General features: G+C 45.5%; 1 protein-coding gene across 6 annotated transcripts in view; it reads left to right on the top strand.

Moving 5' to 3' along the window:
• Positions 1-21,203, top strand: part of nek1 (NIMA related kinase 1) — a 157,173-nt gene that overhangs the window by 102,417 nt on the left and 33,553 nt on the right. For 3 of the 6 annotated variants that reach the window (XM_033018293.1, XM_033018294.1, XM_033018291.1), the window contains 5 exons: positions 7,346-7,507; positions 8,190-8,432; positions 16,612-16,726; positions 17,539-17,639; positions 20,380-20,597. In XM_033018293.1, the coding sequence (XP_032874184.1) occupies positions 7,346-7,507; positions 8,190-8,432; positions 16,612-16,726; positions 17,539-17,639; positions 20,380-20,597 (839 nt within the window). The remainder of the gene's footprint in view (positions 1-7,345; positions 7,508-8,189; positions 8,433-16,611; positions 16,727-17,538; positions 17,640-20,379; positions 20,598-21,203) is intronic. The other 3 variants (XM_033018292.1, XM_033018296.1, XM_033018295.1) reach the window with 1 other exon arrangement.

Below are 21,203 nucleotides of genomic sequence, written 5' to 3'. Positions count from 1 at the left end.
AACCCAGTATGGGATCCCTGGCAATGTTCCTTAAATTGAGCAGGTCCAAGTAGACGTTGGATTTTATGATAAGAACGCTCCATTAGTAGTTTTGCTGCGTTGGACTGCGGAAACTCAGGGTTGCTGGTGATATGTCGAAAGTCCCATCGTTGAGCGAAGTTTCTGAAGAGCTGGCTGGTGAACTGACTGCCGTTGTCGGATAGAAGGCATGCATGGGAACCGTTCACGGAGAAATGGCATTGTAACTTCGTGATAACTACTTCAGATGGGATGGCTCAGAGTAGATCAATATCAAACCAGAGTACGAGTCGACGAGAACCAGATAGTGTTTTCCATGCCATTCGAATATGTCAATGGCTACCGTGGACCACGGTAGAGGAGGATCCGGGCGCGACAGTAAGGGCTGCTTCTGCTGGTGTGGTGTCAGGCTTTTGCAGATGGCGCAGACTTCAGTTTTGTCACGTATGTATTGGTCATGCTAGGCCAGTAAAACATGCTCTGCGCACGTTGTAAGGTTGCCTCCACACCGGGGTGGCCCCTGTGGACGGCATCGTAGTACTTGTCCCGGAGAATGGCTGGAACAACTGCTTTGTGACCCTTGACTATAATCCTGTCCTGTATCACCAGCTCGTCGCGAACCAGGAAGTATGGGCAGATCGTGAGCGGGGTGCTGTGTTGTTTATCCGGCCAGCCACGGCGGATGACTGCAGACAGCAATTGTAAAGCCTCGTCAGCAGCCGTGTGCTCTGCCAGTCTGCTTAGGCAATCAGTGGGAACATACCATACCTTCATTATTGAGAACTGGTCCTGTTCAGAGGGCTGTTGTTCGCTGGTTTTGCATGGGGCTCTTGATAGCGCGTCAGCTATGTGCATGTCCTTGCCCTTTTTGTAGGCAATGTTGAAATCAAAACGCTGCAGCTGCATCATCATCCGTTGCAGGCGAGCCGGAACGGCGTGGATGGGTTTATTCAAGATAGTGACCAGCGTCTGGTGGTCTGTTTCTATAGTTACAGACTTCCCAAAAATAAAGTCTTTGAATTTAGTGCAGGCGAAAACCACTGCGAGCAATCCTTTTTCAATTTGGGCGTAGCATTGTTCAGTGTCGGTCAGTGTGCAGGAGGCATATGAAACAGGCTTGCAACCGCCATTGGTGGTAGTCTGCAGGCAAGTAGCGCCAAGTCTGTACTGGGATGCATCACATGTGAGTGTTACTGGTAATTCCAAAGCAAAGTAGGCGAGGGTGGGTGCGCTGGCCAGCTGCAACTTGAGGATATCAAAAGCTCTTTGGTGCTGTAACATCGGCAGGAACCGGCATTTCATTGATCGCAACGGTTTTTGATGGATCTGTTCTGAGACCATCACTTGTGAAAATATGCCCAACATTGGTCACTTCAGGGACCCAAAACTTACATTTCAGCGGGTTGAGTTTAAGCCGAATGTCTTTGGTCTCCAATTGGAGGCCAAATTCCTTTAATAACCACTTGATTCCCATTAATATCCCCAAATCTTTTGATCTCTATCTTAAATAAACCTGACAAATGAGCATCCATAGCTAATGTGTAGAAGGTTGCAAAGATGCACTTCCTCATCCAAAATGACCAATGCCGTCTTTTGAGTGTGACTGCTTGTTTTTAATACCCCAGTAAAAAGAAACATTATCTCTTTTGAACATTGACTTCTCCAATTTCGGGTAGTCCCTGCTTTCTCCTTCTTTCCCCTGCCCTTCCCAGTTCTCCCACAGCCCACTGTCTCTGCCTCTTCCTTTCTTCTTCCCGCCCCCCCACCCCCACATCAGTTCTGAAGAAGGGTCTTGACCCGAAACGTTGCCTATTTCCTTCGCTCCATAGATGCTGCCTCACCCGCTGAGTTTCTCCAGCATTTTTGTCTACTATCTCTTTTGATAAGTGTTGCTTATTCTTCTAAACTCAAGAGATGACGAGCCCGATCTTCCCTTCTCATCCAGCAATTCCTTATCCCAGTGGAAGGAATCAATGTGCCCAATCTTTGGTGCATTTCCTGTCTACATAAGAATTAAGAGCATAAATCGGCCATTCTGACCCTCATGCCTGCTGCACCATTCAACGTGTGTTGGCTGATCCCTCGCATAATTTTTCTGCCCTTTCCTCATACCTCTTGATTCCTTCAATACTCAGGAATCTATTGATCTCTTTTTTGAATTTCTGTAATCAATGGCACGCCAACCACAGCATTCCATGATACAGAATTTCAAAGATTCAACATTATCCCTTTTGATAAGATTGTTTGTTTTTATTCCAAACTCACGATGAAAGGCTTCATCTTCCCTTCTCATTGAACAATTCCTCAAACCCAATTAATTTCTCACCATTTCATCAATTATGTAACGGTGACCCCCTAGTTCTTGACTCTGTATCCTGAGAAGCATCCTCCCAAGGTCAACCCGTCCATAATCTCAAAGAATTTTGTATATTTCAATGAAGCCACTTCTTCTTAGCTAAGAAAAAGAGGCCCAGCCTACTCAATGTATTCTCATATAACAAATCCACCATATGTTGAGCGACTTATGAATCTGCCATGTGTTCCCTCTATAGCAAGTAAATCTTTTTTAAGTAAGGAGACCAAATTGTACACTGTATGTCAATTGAGAGCTCACCAAGGCCATATATGACTGTCGCAAGTATACCTCTCCTTTCGGTAAAGACATGAGTTTCGTAACAATGTTTGCAGAGCCCTAAATAATTGCATAAGATGTGCAAGACCGACATACAATATGCCTTTCCAAATGCTAACTCTACCAGCATTTTAAATTTCAATGATTTATATACAGAGGAACAATGAGAAAACTATTTTGAATTAATAGAAATGCATGGACTGCATATTAATACAAAATAAGTGTTTGTATGGAATGGCTTTATATTTGAAACAAAATAGGCCAATATTTATATTGTAGCTCAATCTTCTTGTTTAGCGTAATATTGGCCAACAATGTCAGCCACTGTTGTTGCACCTTCAACCTACAACCTTAAATGAAAACAATGCAAGCAATTGTTTATCCCTGCAGTACTGAAACGCTTCAGTTACTGATAAAATATTTGAAATTACAATTTGCTTTGGATGCATTCTCCTCTTGCCTTTATGGCTACAAGCCTTATTCATTTCTTTGTTATCCTTTCGATTCGCTCTTCTAACCCGTTTTGACTTGACTTGCTCATCACATCTTTCGATAAGCTTGTATAACTTGATAGCAGGTCAATCCTGCTGGTAAACGGGTTCATATTAACCCAGGAACTGAGAATCACTCTGTTTGTGAGCCAACACTGAACATTAATCTGCTGTACGATGGTCTGTCTCCCACTTGAAACTCCTGGGGAAAGTGAACAGCCATGGGTTGAAGTCCCAATTTCACAGCATAGAGTTACAGACACACACACACACTCACACACTCACATTCACTGACTCGCACACCATATATATGACAGTAAACTTTCTTAAATCTACTCACACGGCTGAGCGCGGCCTCTCCACTGTGGGGCTTCCGCAGTCAGCGGCACTTCCGCAATCAGCGTGACCTCTGCACTTACCAAAGTTACGCAATCAGCGCGACCTCTGCACTCACCAGAAATTACGCAATCAGCGCGACCTCTGCACTCACCAGAAATTGCGCAATCAGTGCGACCAGTCCACTAAGTGGAAGTCACAAAAAGAGCGGGACTTTTGGACCTAATAAAGCATTTATTCCTTCCAAACACAGTCGGATCTAATAAAGCATTTATTTCTTCCAAACACAGTTGGACCTAATAAAGCATTGCAGTTTCAAGCACAGGCAGGGCAGCAGGCGATACAACTCATGGCATTTTCATTAAGGGCTAACAAATCATTTATTGCAAGTACATTGCAGACTCATGGTTCAGTTGATTCACAACTTAGAATGACAGTCGTGGCCTCTCCCTCACAATCTTGCATAGTGACTGAATCGCGTCCAGACATCCGGGTTTTATTGTCCTGCCCCCCCCCCCCCCCCCCCCCGGAAGGGGCGTTACCTTCATTGCGGTGATTGACAGGCGAGAGGACCAATCAGCTGATCTCAAGTTTTTTTAAACACTCATAACTTTTTTATTTTTCATCGTTGGGAAAAATCCTCGGGGCTGGCTCAGCGGAGGAGGACTGAGTAAGATGGCCAAAAATCACAGCAATACACGGTAGCGTTTTTTCTAAAATCAATATACAGTGCAGACAGGAAGTGGTCAAAATTAGATTTTTAATTATATAGATAAGGGGGAATAGGGCAACTAGGAATCAAAGTGATCACCTCTGTGTGGAGCCACAGAATATGGGAAGGTCCTCAATGAGTATTTCTCCTCTGTATTTACCGAGGAGAAAGACAGTAGGATGGAGAAACTTGGGCAGTCAATGGAAGTGTCTTGAGAGCAGTCAGTGTTACTGTCAAAGAAGTACTGAAGGTACTGTTGTGTACGAAGGTAGACAAATCTCCAGGGCCTGATCAGATATATCCAAGGATATTGCGGGAAACTAGAGAGGAAATTGAAGGAGCCGTGGTTTAAATTTACGAGTCGTTCTTAAATACAGGAGAGGTGCCGGAAGACTGGAGGGTGGCAAATGTTGTAACATAGAAACATAGAAAATAGGTGCAGGAGTAGGCCATTCGGCCCTTCGAGCCTGCACCGCCATTCAATATGATCATGGCTGATCATCCAACTCAGTATCCTGTACCTGCCTTCTCTCCATACCCCCTGATCCCTTTAGCCACAAGGGCCACATCTAACTCCCTCTTAAATATAGCCAATGAACTGGCCTCAACTACCTTCTGCGGGAGAGAATTCCAGAGATTCACCTGTGTGAAAAAAGTTTTCTTCATCTCGGTCCTAAAAGATTTCCCCCTTATCCTTAAACTGTGACCCCTTGTTCTGTACTTCCCCAACATCGGGAACAATCTTCCTGCATCTAGCCTGTCCAACCCCTTAAGAATTTTGTAAGTTTCTATAAGATCCCCCCTCAATCTTCTAAATTCTAGCGAGTACAAACCGATTCTATCCAGTCTTTCTTCATATGAAAGTCCTGACATCCCAGGAATCAGTCTGGTGAACCTTCTCTGTACTCCCTCTATGGCAAGAATGTCTTTCCTCAGATTAGGAGACCAAAACAGATTAGGAGACCAAAACTGTACGCCTGTTACTGTTTGTCATCTACATCAATGATTTGGGCAACTGTTGTGTTTCTTTTCAAGAAGGGCTGCAGGGAAAATGCTGGGAACTATAGGCCGGTGAGCTCAACATCTGTAGTTGGGAAGTCACTAGAGAGTATTCTGAGGGATAGGATATACAGGCATTCGGATGGGCAAGAGCAGATTAGTGATAGTCAGCATGGTTTTGTACGTGGGAGGTCGTGTTTCACAAATCTGTTAGATTTTTTTGAAGACATAACCAAAAAGGTCGACAAGGGCAGAGCTGTAGATGTTGTGTACACGGATTTCAGTAAGGCATTCGACAAGGTTCCACATGGTCGACTACTCTGGAAGGTTAGATTACATTGGATCCAAGGAGAGATCGCTGAATGGATAGCAAATTGGCTCCATAGAAGGAAGCAGGTGGTGATGGTGGAAGGTTGCTTCTCGGACTGGAGGCCTGTGACAAGTGGTGTGCTTCAGGATTCGGTGCTGGGCCTGTTACTGTTTGTCATCTACATCAATGATTTGGATGAGGACATACAGGGCAAGATTAGCAAGTTTGCTGATGATACAAAAGTGAGTGGTTTTGCAGATAGTGAAGATGGTTCTGAAAGATTGCAGCAGGATCTGGATCGATTGGCCAGGTGGGCAGAGGAATCGTTGATGGAATTTAATACAGAGAAGTGTGAGGTTTTGCATTTTGGAACGTCAAGCAAGGACAGGATCTACACAGTAAATGGTAGGCCTCTGGGTAGTGTTGTAGAGCAGAGGGATCAAGGATTACAGGTGCATGGTTACTTGAAGGTCGAGTTGCAGGTAGATAAGATGGTCAAAAAGGCTTTTGGCACTTTGGCCATCATCAGTCAGAGTATTGAGTATAGAAGTTGGGAGGTCATGTTGCAGTTGTATAAGATGTTGGTGGCTCCGCATTTAGAATATTGTGTTCAGTTCTGGGCACCATGTTATAGGAAAGATATTGTCGAGCTTGAAAGGGTTCAGAAAAGATTTACGAGGATGTTGCCAGGACTAGAGGGTGTGAGCTATAGGGTGAGGTTGAGTAGGCTGGGTCTCTATTCCATGGAGCACAGGAGGATGAGGGGGATCTTATAGAGGTATACAAAATCATGAGAGGAATAGATCGGGTAGATGCACAGTCTCTTGCCCAGAGTAGGGGAATCAAGGACCAGAGGACATAGGTTTAAGGTGAAGGGGAAAAGATTTAATAGGAATCCGAGGGGTAACTTTTTCACACAAAGGGGGTGGGTGTATGGAACAAGCTGCCAGAAGAGGTAGCTGAGGCTGGGACTATCCCATTGTTTAAGAAACAGTTAGACAGGTACATGGATAGGACAGGTTTAGAAGGATATGGACCCAGCGCCTGCAAGTGGGACGAGTGTAGATGGGACATTGTTGGAGGTTGTGGGCAAGTTGGGCCGAAGGGCCTGTTTCCATACTGTATCACTCTTTGACAATGTTGCTCCATGATGATATCCATGTTTATCTGTGGGAAATCCGTCGTTGTCCCTTGCAGACAAGGACTATGTGGAGCTATGGTGCTGATGTGATCTGAAAAAAATTCCAGCAGGATTGCTCTTCTTTCATTGATGCACATTACCCGCTGAGTGTTTCCAGTCTTCTCTCTTTATTTCACAGCATTGCAGATTTTGTGAACTTCAATTGTCCTTCATTCTATCTGTCTTTTCACTGATAAATTGTGCCGCTGAGATTATGCTTTTAAAATTTTGGCTCTCGTGGCTTTTATTCAATTTATGAATTGTCATTAATTTTCATGCACTAGATAGAATAATGTGACAGCAGAGTTAATCTGTACTTATGTGAATTAGACATTTACATGTACTCATTGCTTTCTAAGATCAGCAAGGTTATATTCATACAACATGGAAATAGGCCCTTCAGTCCAACTTGCCCACGCCAACTATTCAGCCCAACTTGCCCAGATCAGCCTGTGTCATCGGGGGGATTTAAGAAGCAAGGACTGACATTTGGTTATGTTAGTATTTAATAATTGGTGAGGATTCCAGTGATAATGGTGAGGATTACAATAGCAACGGAGTGGGTGCAGAAACCTGATGCAATGGGGGCCTTGATGTGAATTGATTTTTGTTACTGTGTACTGTCTAACTAATTAATGAAATGTTCAAACAAATTTGCTTTTAACAGCATGCCAGACGTCTGGAGAAGTTATTAAGTTGTATATTAAAGATGAACCTCGCAAAGTATGGGAGAAAGAACCTTCTGACACAGTTTTGAAAGTGTTGGGGGAAGCAGACTTACAAATTCAGACGGGGATGCTAATGGATACCATAACCATTGAAAACAATGGTAAGTAACGGAAAAAGTAAGAAAAAGACATGTACGATACGATGGCACTTTATGTAAACGTAAGGAACTGCAGATGCTGGTTTACAAAGAAAAGAGACAGTGCTGGTATAACTCATCGGCTCACAGCACCTATGGATAACATGGATAGGTGTTGTTTTAGGTTTGTTCGGGAAACAATCTGAAATGGCACCTATCCATGTGCAGAAAGGAACTGTAGATGCTGGTGTATACCGAAGATAGACACAAATTGCTGGAGTAACTCAACAAGGCAGGCAGCATCTCTGGATAGAAAGGATGGGTGACGTTTTGGGTCGGGAAGTCGAGTCCCGACCCGAAATGTCACCTATCGTTTTTTTCTCCAGAGATGCTGTCTGACCCGCTAAGTTACTCCATCACTTTGAGTCTATCACCCATCCATGTTCTCCAATGATGTGTCTGACCCACTGAGTTACTCCAACACATTGTGGCTTTTTTGGAAAAAAATAAGTATTGTTTTGCGATGATAGAGGCATACATAATCCGTTTAGCAGAATAAGCTGATTTTCATGGTACTTATTTAACCTTGATGTATGACGGATGAGGTTTCTTCAAATTTCAACCTTCTTGATCTCTGACAGTAGTTTTAGTCAGAATGGTAATCTGAGGTGTTCTGTTTGTTTATTTGCTCTCTGTTTCTATCCAGCAAAAGGCCCCTTGGCTGAAGTTGACCAGGCGCTCACAGTGGTGATTGATGAAGGGAAAGGCACTGATCAAAAGCCATTGAGTAAAACTTTTGAAGCTGCTTTGGCCGGTACTGATCAGACATCCATTGCAGGAGTCACGATGGAAATTAAAATCATAGACCTTTCAAGAGTGGAAATTGTGCAGACAAGGGAAGAATCTATTCCAACATTGAAACCATCAGTGTTTGAAGACAAAATAGAAGGTACTGTTTAGAGGGGTACATTATCCATGTTTGCTAGAATGAACTGATGCACTAGGTTGTTTGTGTGATGTTTCATAATTGAAAGGAATGGTTGAGAGAAATAAGATGAAGAAAGGTGGCCCGTTTTTTGTGGAGAAAATAGACCTTACCCAGAACCTTTTGGGTTAAATAACTTATGTTTAGTTTGGTCATTATCACAATTACGGAGGTACAGTGAAAAGCTGTTGTTCGTGTGCTATCCAGGCATAATCCTTCATGCAACAATTACTCAGGATTACTCAAATCCCTCGTGTGTCTTTTCCACATATTTTAAATCATGTTCCTTGAACCATCTGATAATAGGAACGGCTTCCTTCTAATTACGCAGTCAGTACTAGTAATCATTTTTTACACTCAAACCTCTTCTCAACCGTCCCTATTCCAAGGAGAATTACCCAAGCTTTTCAATTCCAACCTGTAAGTTGAAAGCCCTCAAGCCTGAAATCATTCTCATTAATCTTTTCTGAACCTCTTCAAGGGCCTTCATGCCCTTCGGAGCATGGCGACAGGGGTTGGATGCAACACTCCAGTTGTGGCCTAGTTTAACGGAGCGAATGAACTAAAATTAATTTAGCCGTGATGGAGAACCCTGAATGTCAAGATTCAAGAGTGTTTCATTGTCATATGTTCCAGATAGAACAATGAAATTCTTCCTTCAGCAGCACAACAATATGTTGTAGTGGCGACTCCAGGAGTCCAGCCAAGAATGAGGCGAAAGCAAATTATGTGAACAAAACGCTGTTTATTACTGTCACTTTGCTGCTTCCAACTCCAACCCCGTGACCGGGCGTGACCCAACCTTAAATACCCCAGGTCAGACCCCATGACCAAACGCCTCCCACTCCAAGACACTCTACTACCCCCCATCTCCTCTCCCTCCCATCTCCTCTTCCCCCCTCCCATCTCCTCTTCCCCCTCCCATCTCCTCTTCCCCCCTCCCATCTCCTCTTCCCCCCTCCCATCTCCTCTTCCCCCCTCCCATCTCCTCTTCCCCCCTCCCATCTCCTCTTCCCCCCTCACATCTCCTCTCCCCCTCCCATCTCCTCTCCCTCCCCCATCTCCTCTCCCTCCCCCATCTCCTCTCCCTCCCCCATCTCCTCTCCCTCCCCCATCTCCTCTCCCTCCCCCATCTCCTCTCCTCCCCCATCTCCTCTCCCTCCCCCATCTCCTCTCCCTCCCCATCTCCTCTCCCTCCCCATCTCCTCTCCCTCCCCCATCTCCTCTTCCCCATCTCCTCTCCCTCCCCCATCTCCTCTCCCTCCCCCATCTCCTCTCCCTCCCCCATCTCCTCTCCCTCCCCATCTCCTCTCCCTCCCCCATCTCCTCTCCCTCCCCCATCTCCTCTCCCTCCCCATCTCCTCTCCCTCCCCATCTCCTCTCCCTCCCCCATCTCCTCTCCCTCCCCATCTCATCTCCCTCCCCCATCCCGTCTTCCCCCCCCATCCCTTCTCCCCGCCATCTCCTCTCACCCCCCCATCATCCTCTCCCCCCCATCTCCTCGCACCCCAACCCATCTCCTCTCACCCCCCATCTCCTCTCACCCCCCATCTCCTACTCAGCCCCCCCATCGCCTCTCACCACCCCATCGCTTCTCCCCCCCCATCTCAGTCTCCCCCCCAGTCTCTTCTCCCCCCCATCTCTTCTCCCCCCCATCTCTTCTCCCCCCCCCATCTCTTCTCCCCCCCATCTCTTCTCCCCCCCCCCATCTCTTCTCCCCCCCCCCATTTCTTCTCCCCCCCCCCCATCTCCTCTTCCCCCCCATCTCCTTCTCCCCCCCCCCATCTCCTCTCCCCCCCCCATCTCCTCTCCCCCCCATCTCTCTCCTCTCCCCCCCCCATCTCCTCTCCCCCCCCCCATCTCCTCTGCCCCCCCCCCCCCATCCCTCTCCCCCCCATCTCCTCTCCCCCTCCCCATCTCCTCCCCCCCCATCTCCTCCCCCCCCATCTCCTCTCCCCCCCCATCTCCTCCCCCCCCCATCTCCTCCCCCCCCATCTCCTCTCCCCCCCCCATCTCCTCTCCCCCCCCATCTCCTCTCCCCCCCATCTCCTCTCCCCCCCCATCTCCTCTCCCCCCCCATCTCCTCTCCCCCCCCCATCTCCTCTCCCCCCCCCCCCATCTCCTCTCCCCCCATCTCCTCCCCCCCATCTCCTCTCCCCCCCCATCTCCTCTCCCCCCCCATCTCCTCTCCTCTCCCCCCATCTCCTCTCCTCTCCCCCCATCTCCTCTCCTCTCCCCCATCTCCTCTCCTCTCCCCCCCATCCCTCCCCCCCCCCATATCTCCCCCCCTCCTCCTTTCCCAGTGCCTCCTCTCCCCCCCTCCTGTCTCCTCCCCCCCCTCCTGGTCTCTCCCCCCCCCCCCCCTCCTGTCTCTCCCCCCCCTCCTGTCTCTCCCCCCCCCCCTCCTGTCTCTCCCCCCCCCCCTCCTGTCTCCCCCCCCCCCCCTCCTGTCTCTCCCCCCCCCCCTCCTGTCTCCCCCTCCCCTCCTGTCTCTCCCCCCCTCCTCATCCTAGCGCATTGTAAACTGCCCTAAGTCTGTAGCTGAGTGGTTGAATCTGGGAACAGTTGATGGGAATGTGCGGGTGTCTGTTGGTTGGCATTGACTCAGTGGCACAAGAGGACTGATTCTGTGCTGTTTGACTCTGCGACTGTTCACAAATGAATTGCAAGGATGTTTGACAAAATATATCTTGGGGTAGGGGGAGCAGTTTAGTTCAAAGGCCCAAATAAAAGTTACAAAATATGAACAGCATCAAATGAACACGATCTCCCAAACAGCTCTGGATATATATATCTAATAGATGAATTAAATTGAAGGTGCAATTAACATAGGCAGTTACATCAAGTTTGGGTGCTGTATGGAGTACTGTTTAAAAAAATGCCCTGAGCCGAAACATCACATATTTTCCAGAGATGCTGCCTGACCTGCTGAGTTACTCCAAGACTTTGTCTTTTATTTTGGAGTACTGTAAGATAGTCAGACAATGGATTGCAATTCTGGTTTGGTCTCTGTTGGTTTAAACTGCTGCAGCAAGCAGACTTCTGTACAACGAGAATTGCCTATCATTGCACTATGAATTCTAAAAATTGTGTTGGTGAAAGTAATGTTTTAAATGAATGAGAACTTAAATGGGTGCCCAACACTGAACCCACTGAAATATGCCACCGTTGAGGAGAAGGGAAGATGGATCTGCTCTGCATTTGCTGGTTATGGCCATTTGTTTTTTGCTGTGGAGCTATTTTTAAGCTGGAAAATTAACTGAAACACATTTTCCCTGAAACATTTTCTTTCCACTGTTGCTCCTGGGAGAGAGCAGTTTTAAAATATTATGTATACCATTTCCAAATGGCAAGGTTCCAGCAAAACGCAGAAGATTAACTGTTTTTTCCTTTTCCTTTTTCTTAATGTGGAACACCTGCATATTCTATAGCTTAGTGTTTAGGAACTGTACAGGCTGAAGTGTTAAAGCTAACATTTGACTTGGGTGGTTTGCCTTTGCATTCCAGACTTGCAAAGGTTTCTCTTTTATTGCAAAATCCTGTAAGTGCAGGAATATTTTATGTAATCGCCTGTGAATGAATGAATGATACTTTATTATTACGTGACATGTCATAGTGAGATTCTTTATTTTGCATACACAAATATGCCAAGGCTCGCCACATATAGGGAGCCAACAAAGTCACAATGCATTCCATTTAGTCCCCAATGGTCTCTCTTTGTTCTTGTCCCCCCCCCCACGCCAAGTCCCCTTTGTTCTAATTGTGTTTAATTAACCTCATCACATAAGCCATAAGACGGAGGAGAAGAATTAGGCCATTTGGCCCATCGAGTCTGCTCCATGTCTGTGTTCAGTGCTCTTTGAGAGAATCAAAATGTTGCCTATCCACTTCCATCCACAGATGCTGCCTGACCCGCTGAGATCCTTCAGCATTTTTTTGTTTTGTTCAAGAAACCTCAGGTATTTTTAATGCCGTTCACATTTTGTTACTTTTACACGTCTGCATAATCAGAATTCGAAGAATGTTTGTGTAGGAAGGAACTGCAGATGTTGGTTTACACCAAAGATAAGACACAAAAAGCTAGAGTAACTCAGCGGGTCAGTCGGCATCTCTGGAGAAAAGGAATAGTCAGGAGAGAGGGAACAGAGATGTGAAAAGGTACATAGAACAAATGAATTAAAGATATGCAAAAATGTATGGGTGAAGGTGGAGCCCATTATGGGTCCATTGTTGGATGTGGAGAAAGTGATCTTCTTCTTCTTCTTGCGTATGGCGTGCACAGCTTAAAGTTGTAGGAAAATTTGTTCTATTTGACCTTATTTGATAGTGCACGCTGGGTTGATTGCATTCGTCGAAACAGGGCGGACAACGTGAAGGTTGCAATCTTCCACCAACGAGTGGATACAAACTGTGTAAGCCAGCAGTACAACAGCGAAACTAATATAATGGCTAGGGTGCAGGAGAGAGAGAGGGGAGCAAGGGTTACTTGAAGTTAGAGAAATCAAGATTCATACAGTTGGTTTTTAAGCTGCCCAAGTGAAATATGAGGTGCTGTTCCTTCAATTTGTCCTTACTTTGACAGTGGAGGAGACCCAGAACAGAAAGGTCATTATGGGAATGGGAGTTAAAGTGTTTGGCAACTGGGAGATCACGTAGGCCAAGGCGTACTGAACGAAGGTGTTCAGCGAAATGATCGCCCAGTCTGCGCTTGGTCTCGCCTATATATAGGAGTCCACACCTGAAACAGCGATAATGTAGATGAGATTAGAGGAGGTGCAAGTGAACCGCAGGACTGGCAGCTCAATGTTCCTCAGTACAAATGCAATAGGAGGGAAGGAGGTTTATGTAGGAGAAGAGTGGAGTTTATTTTTAATGTGGGAGAACGTCACACAGGTACTTGGAGCAGATATTCATAAGTCATAGGAACAGAATTACGCCATTTGGCCCATCAAGTCTACTCTGCCATTCAACCAAGGCTGATCTATCTCTCCATCTCAATCCCATTCTCCTGCCTTCTCCCCATAACCCCTGACGGGACCAGTGTACAAGACTTTGGTAAGGCCTCGTTTAGAGGACTGTGTACAGTTCTGGATACCCTGACATTGGAAAGATGCTGTTAAACTGGAAAGCGAACAAGGACTTACAAGGATAGGTTTGAGTCCTAAGAAGAGGCTGTCATTTTTCCCTAGAGTGAAAGAGTCTGAGGGGTGACAATACAATCATGAGGGGTGGAGATAAGGTGAAAAGGGATAGTCATTTTAGGGAGTCTAAAAGTAGAGGGCATAGCTTAAAGGTGAAAGATTTAAAAGAGACCAGAGGAGCAAGTTTTTCACAAGTTTTACTCACTGGGTGAGTATCGTCCAGTAAAATTCTGATACTTAACAGGGCACTAATAGACGGGTGCGTGGATAATAAAAGTTTGGGAGGATATGGGCCAGGCACAAACAAGTGAGACTAGCTCAGTTGGACAACTCGGTCTACATGCTGAAACTGGACTAAAAAGCCTACTTCCTTGCTGTCCAGCGCTGTGACTCGAAGTGATAAAAACAGAGTAAACAAGTATGTATTAAGTTGCATGTGGGGGTGTGGGTGGGGAAGCACAAGCATAAATGAAACAAACATGAACCATCAAATATCCTCCTGATGTTCATTCATATGTTTGTATAAGAAATATTAGTCTTAGAAATATTGTCTTGGCACAATTCATCTCACTGATTGTTCCCTGAACTCTTCAAATTAAAAAAAATCTATCTAACTCAGTTCTGAATATAGAAACGCGGGACTGCAAATGCTGGTTTATATTATTAAATAAAAGGGCACTAGATGCTGGAGTAACTCAGCAGGTCAGGTAGCATCTCTGGAGAACATGGATAAATTACGTTTTGGGTCTGAAGAAGGGTCCCAACCCGAAACATCACCTGTCCTTGTTCTCCAGAGATGCTGCCTGACCTGCTGAGTTACTACAGCACTTTGCGTCTTCTGTTGTGAATATACTCATCCTTCACATCTCACAGTGGGCCGTTATAAGCCCCATCCTTCCTTAGCCCTGCTTTGTTCTGGCCTTTAAGGGCCTTTCCTACTTAGGCGATTTTTTTCGGCGACTGCCTGTGACTGTCACAGTCGTAGCAGGTTGCTGAAAAAGCGGCGACTAGATCCCCCCCCGCACGACAATGTCTACAATAAGCTAGGACAACCTACCACCTAGTCCATGTCAAGCTACCAACAACCGCCGACCCATTAGGACGTCCACCTACGATAACCTACGACAGCCTACGACTACACAGGCGACAACCTACAACAACCGAAGTCAGCCTAGGTCCACCCGCGACAAGCAACGACCCTGTCGGCGACAACTGAAGACAATTCAGTCGTCGGTACCTGTGTCCGTTTGACATAGGTTGACGTAGGTAGTCGCCAATGGAATTCACCGAAGTTAGCACCCGGCGACAACGTACGTCACCTGGCAGCAACCTGCGTCATCCTGGTGACAACCTACGACAGCACCTACGACAGGAGAAGACAAGCTACGTCAAGCCCAGTTTTGAACATTTCAAAATCCAGCGGCGACCAGAAAAACATTACGACTCTTTAAGCGACTTGAGACTATTCACGACCATACAGGCGTCACCCTGCGCCCATGTGGCGACAACCTAGTCGCCGAAAAAATCGCCTAAGTGGGACGGGCTTTACTAACCTCCAGTTCCATCCTGCTGAGTTACTCCAGCACTTTGTATCTATCTTCGAATTCCTTGTCAGCTCAACTTTTCTGCAGGCCTTTGTTGACTCTGCATCCTGCTTGCAACTTTGAATTGGTAATACAGTTGGCGCCTTCTTCGTCGTGATGTCAATAAAAATGGGTAACGAGGATTTGGAACATAGTGGCACCCAACGTTTTGCTGCTTGTGAACCTGAAAATGATTGATTTGTCATGTGTTGTGCTCATTTAGTTACTCCAGCATTTTGTGTCTATTCTTGCTGGAGGAAGAGTCAGGCAGCATGTGTGGAGGGAAATAGACAGATAATGTTTCAGGACAGTACTCATCAGACTCGAAGGAGATAGAAACGAGCATTGCGGGGTTAGCAGGTTGGAGACTGTGGAGTGGATATTCCAGACATGATAAGATCTGTGATAGTTTGGGAGATGGTGGCCTGGTGTTTGTCAGCGGGGTCCTAGACAAGTAGTGGGTGTGAGGATGTAACTCAGAGCTGATGCCTGACTTTTGGCATTGTAGAGACAAGTCTGCCTGACCACAATGACACCACCCTTGTCAGTGGGTTTGGTGACAATATTGGGATTGGTAATGAGCGAGCGGAGGGCTGCATGTTCAAAGGGGGTGGGGTGGGGGTGGGTGAAAGGAGTTAAGAACTTCAGACAGTTGAAGTTGTGGCGGCAGTTGGAGATGAAAAGGTCCAGAGACGATAGAAGACCTCAGAGCCTCCTTGCGGAGGAGGAGTGTTGGAGATGGGAGAAGGGTCATCGCTACGGTGTGAGGACTCCTTGCCAAAGAAATAGGTGTGGATGCAACAGAACAAGAACTCATTGCGGGCTTTGAAATCTTTGAGTTGTCGGCTCGTAGATTCAAAGTAACGCCACTGAAAGAATCTGAAGAAGGGTCCTGATCCAAAATGTTGCCTGCCTATTTCCTTCCGCAGATGCTGCCTGATCTGCTGAGTTCCTCCAACACTTTGTTTGTATTTTGCTCGGCAATCTTACCCAAATACTTGACCTAAATTTATTTTGTGTGTTAAATAAAAACAGAACGTGCAGAAAGTACTGTCAGTGGAGAAGCAGCGAGTGTTTTCAGGTCAATGACTTTTCATCCATGGATGTATGGAGAGCTCTCAAAACGTGCATTATGTATTTGAATATTGCAGTCTGGAAGTAGGTTTTATTTAATTTAAGGAGGTATTGCAGTAGGCATACATAAAGTGTAGGTAAGAAATGCAGATGCCTGTGTACATTGAAGATTGACACAAAATGCTGCAGAAACTCAGTGGGTCAGACAGCATCTCAGGAGAAAATGAATAGGTGTTGTTTCTGGTCTGGACTCTTCTTCACACGTAAAGCTTATTTTTCAGGATACAAGCATGAAACCATTCATAATTCTGAAGTTATCTTAAAATGTTTCTGTATTCCCTCCAGAACCAGAGGATTTGGAAACAGAAGCACTTGACGAAGGAGTGCACTTGAACAGAGATAACGTCTCGATGGCCCCAATTACTGTTCATGCATGGGAAAAAGAGAGCGATGCGGAAAGGTGAATGGAATAAACAACATTCCTCCACATTTTATCCCAAATCTCCAAAAAACTGCATTGCCAATTATCCGCAATATTTTATGCCAGAGGAGGCCATCTGTAAGCCTTGTGTCTCTTAAACATAACGTTGTCATCTTCATTTTTGTGCCTGGCACAATTGTTTTTGAATAAATGTATTGTAGCACATGCATTTTTATGTTTCCCATGACCTTTGGGGCTCCAAAGTGCTTTCAGCCAATGTCGTACTTTACAAAATATAGTTTTATTATTTATATGTGTGCAACTAAAGGTTGGTAATGCTGGATTGTTCCTCAATTATCCAAGGAGGAGGAGGGTGTCACAATATCGGCTGCAGTGAACTTGTGTTGAATGAGTGTTGAAAAAACTCAATGATAAACCATATAAAAATGTTTTTGGCTTAAATTTGACCACATGCTAGAAATCTGTTTGCCAAGTAGAAGCAAAGTTGCTCGAGGCAAATGCATGTTATGGATAAAAGGATGTAGTTGCAAACCTCAATTGTAATGAAAGATGTCAGTAACTGAGGAAGAGGTTGCATGCAGCGGTTTCAGTTTCTATAAGAATGAAAACATCTTTTGAGGAAAAAAAACAACTTATGTCAGCCACATTTCTTTTTGTTGACGAAGAAATTAAGTTGGGAATACAACCTTTGTTTAGGAATGGATAATTTTGCAATGGAGGGCAAAAATGGAGGGATTTATCTTGCATTTGTATAAGTATTGATCAGAGGCACCATCTATCATTGCGCACACACACCATCTTGTTTAACTCTACCTTTTTTTCCCTCATAGATTACTAGATGATGCTGTCTCCCAACCAGAAAAATCGCAGGAGCCTCCTGTACTCGCTGAGGAAAAGTCAATCGAATCATTAGGGTCCAAAGTGAACACTGGTCAGTTTCACTTACTTGTTCCTTTGAGCTCAACTGATTTGTTTTTGTTTCACTTTACCTGAATCTCTTAACTGGTAACATTACTTGGATCGTAGACACAAAATGCTGGAGTAACTCAGCGGGAAAGGCAGCATCTCTGGAGAGAAAGTGTGGGTGAGGTTTCGGCTCGAGAGCATTCTTCAGACTGATGTGAGGGGAGTGGGCGGGACAGAGATAGAATGTAGTCGGAGACAGTAAGTGGTGGGAGAACTGGGAAGGGGGAGGGGATGGAAAGAGAGGGAAATCATGGGCTATTTGAAGTTAGAGAAGTCAATGTTTATACTGCTGGGGTGTAAGCTACCCAAGCGAAATATGAGGTGCTGTTCCTCCAATTTATGCTGGGCCTCACTCTGGAGAAGGCACAGGACAGAAAGGTCAGATTGGGAATGGGAGGGGGAGTTAAAGTGCTGAGCCACTAGGAGGTCAGGTAGGTTAAGGCGGATTGTGCGGAGGTGTTCAGCGAAACGATCGCCAAGCCTGCACTTGGTCTCGCTGATGTACAGGCGTTGACACCTGGAACAGCGGATACAGTAAATGAGGTTGGAGGAGGTGCAAGTGAACCTCTGCCTCACCTGGAAAGACTATCTGGGTCCTTAGATGGAGTAGAGGGGGAGGTAAAGGGACAGGTGTTGCATCTCCTGCCGTTGCAGGGCAAAATACCTGGGCAGGGGGTGGTTTGGGTGGGAAGGGACGAGTAGACCAACAAGTTGCGGGTGGAATGGTTTCTGCGGAAAGCAGAAAGGGGTGAAGATGGGAAGATGTGGCCAGTAATGGGATCCCGTTCGAGGTGGCGAAAATGTTGGAAGATTATATGCTGTATGCGACGGCTGTTGGGGTGGAAGGTGAGGACAAGGGGGACTCTGTCCTTGTTACGAATGGGGGGAGAGGTAGCAAGAGCGGAGCTGCGGGATATTGAGGAGACCCTAGTGAGAGCCTCATCTATAATGGAAGAGGGGAACCCCCGTTTCCTAAAGAATGAGGACATCTCCGATGACCTGGTATGGCAAACCTTATCCTGGGTGCAGATGCGGTGTAGATGGAGGAATTGGGAGTAGAGGATAGAGTCTACACATTACTTTAATATATTTGATTTAGTCATAGAACTGCCGAGCATGAAAACAGGCCCTTCGACCCACTTTGTCCGTGCTGAACAAGTTGATATATTGGGCTCGTCCCATTTCCTTCCATTGATCCATCCAAATGTCTGTATCCAATTCCATACCTTGGTACCATTTGGCACCTCTTTGTATTCAAGTTTGTAAAGTAGAAATTTAGGGGAATATAAGCTGGCTTCAATGTAATATTGGCCTATTACCTAGGAGCAGGGAATGCTGAGGGAGTACCTGAATGAGATGTACAAAGTTATGAGTTCAATGAAAGGGTAAATTGCAGAAACATTCCCATATGCTGTGGTGCCTGTAACCAGAGGGCATCGGTCTAAGGTAAGAGATTTCAAGAGGATATGAGTAAAAATAAATTCACCATAGGGTTGTTGAAAGCCAGAATGCATTGCTTGAGCGGGGTGGTGGAGGGAGCCAGTGTTTCTTATTGTAGACAATAAGCATTCCTGTGGCTGGAAAACGCAATAATGGCATTTAACTTTTTTAAAGACGTACCGGCGTGTTCCATGACTAAAAAGAACTTGAGGCAGGTAGTCACGCAACATCTAAGGAGTATTCAGATGAACACTTGAAATGCAATGGCATCGGGTGCTAGAAAATGGGATTGGTTTTGCTAGGTACTTGACGACCAGCATAGATACAATGGGATTAAGGGTCTGTTTCCGTGCTCTGATGCTATAACTCAATTACTAGTTGGCTCGAGTCGGCTTTGCCTGAGTTAAGGGCCTGTCCCACTGTACGAGGTAATTCAAGAGCTCTCCTGAGTTTAAAACTCGTGGTAAGCACGTAGAATGTACGTAGTGGGTACGTTGGAGCTCAGGACGTCTCTTAGCGGCTCGTAACGCTAACGGCAGGTACTCGGGAAACGCAGTAAGCTCGTGAAGACTCATGAAGATTTTTCAACATGTTGAAAAATGTCCACGAGAGCCCCGAGTACCTACAAGCGGCTATTACCGTAATTCTCCAAGTTCTAATCAGGGGAAACTCTTGAATTAGCTCGTACAGTGGGACAGCCCCATTACTTGTAAAACCTTGTTAAATCAGCTCAGTAGCTTGTATGGATGCTTTTCCTTCAGTTTTTTAATCTGTGATTAGTCCTACCTGGCTCAATTTTTTTGGGGTAGTACAGTGGTGCAGTGGTCGGGTTGCTGCCTTACAGCGCCAGAGACCCGGGTTTGAATCTGACTGCAGGTGCTGTCTGTACAGAGTTTGTACTTTCTCCCTGTGACTGTAGGTTTTCTCCGGGTGTTCTGATTTCTTCCCACGTTCCAAAGACGCGCAGGTTTGGAGGTTAATTTGCTTTAATACAATTGTAAATCATCCTTAATGTGTTAGTGCACAGGGTGATTGCTGATCAGCACGGATGGTGGGTTGAAGGGCCTGTTTTTGCACTGTATCTCTAGTCTAAAGTTCTCTGTTTAGAATGATTACTAGGTAGAGCTGCAATTGATGTTAAATCTTCTTGTAATTTTTTTAAGAAATTTCCATTATGACATTTTGGTTATTTTTAAACTTTTTTTAAATACATGCAACTAAGCACATTATCATCTCCTGTACATTAATGTCTTTTTCTTATCAAGCAGAGGGTTGTGCTAGTGAAACACCAGAAAGCGAACCATTTTTCCATAAGTTGCCACCTTTGCAGGACAGAAAAGCCATGTTGATGAGAGAATCCTCCCAGGAAGACACACTGGGATCCAAGCCATTGTTTTGGTCATTATCTCCAGCAAATTCCAAAGGCAAACGATCTCTGTTGATTGGGCTGTCAACCGGATTGTTTGATGCTAACAACCCGAAGGTATGGAAATCCTGTGCAGTGTAATATTTTGCAGCACCACTGTATGGTGCAGAGGAAGTGATGGCAACTTTCATAGAAGTGTTAAAGACGGGATCCGTACATGCTTGCTGGAACGTAAATGTAATTTTTAACGATGTATAGTGGCCACCACTGACCAGATGTAGCATGGTCTATTGTGGATGCGTGAAGAGTCAGTGCAGCACTCACTTGATTCTTTTACACTTCATCTTTTTATTGGAGCACAGGTTCAATCAACCAAGTATAAGAGAGTCTAAAGTGTTTTATTGTCATATGTCCTGAAACAGAACAATGAAATTCTTACTTGCAGCAGCACAACAGATTTGTAAACATATTATTCTGTAAAACCCATAATAAAAAAACAACGAAATAAAGCTCAAACAGACAAATAAATAGACAATGAAGCTCCAGTCAAAAATTAAAGTCCCCAAGTCTATATATTATGGAGCCTATTTGAAGGTTGTAGTGTTATTAGTCAGATGGTTGTCGGGAAGAAGCTGCTCCTGAACCTGGATATTACAGTTTTCAGGCTCCTATACCTTCTTCTCGATGGGGGAAGTGAAATGAGAACGTGGCCAGGGTGGTGTG

Source organism: Amblyraja radiata, chromosome 3 (assembly GCF_010909765.2).
Source record: "Amblyraja radiata isolate CabotCenter1 chromosome 3, sAmbRad1.1.pri, whole genome shotgun sequence".
Classification (NCBI taxonomy): Eukaryota; Metazoa; Chordata; class Chondrichthyes; order Rajiformes; family Rajidae; genus Amblyraja; species Amblyraja radiata.
Note: the sequence above shows the minus strand (reverse complement) of the source record. Positions and strands in the feature narration are given on the sequence as shown.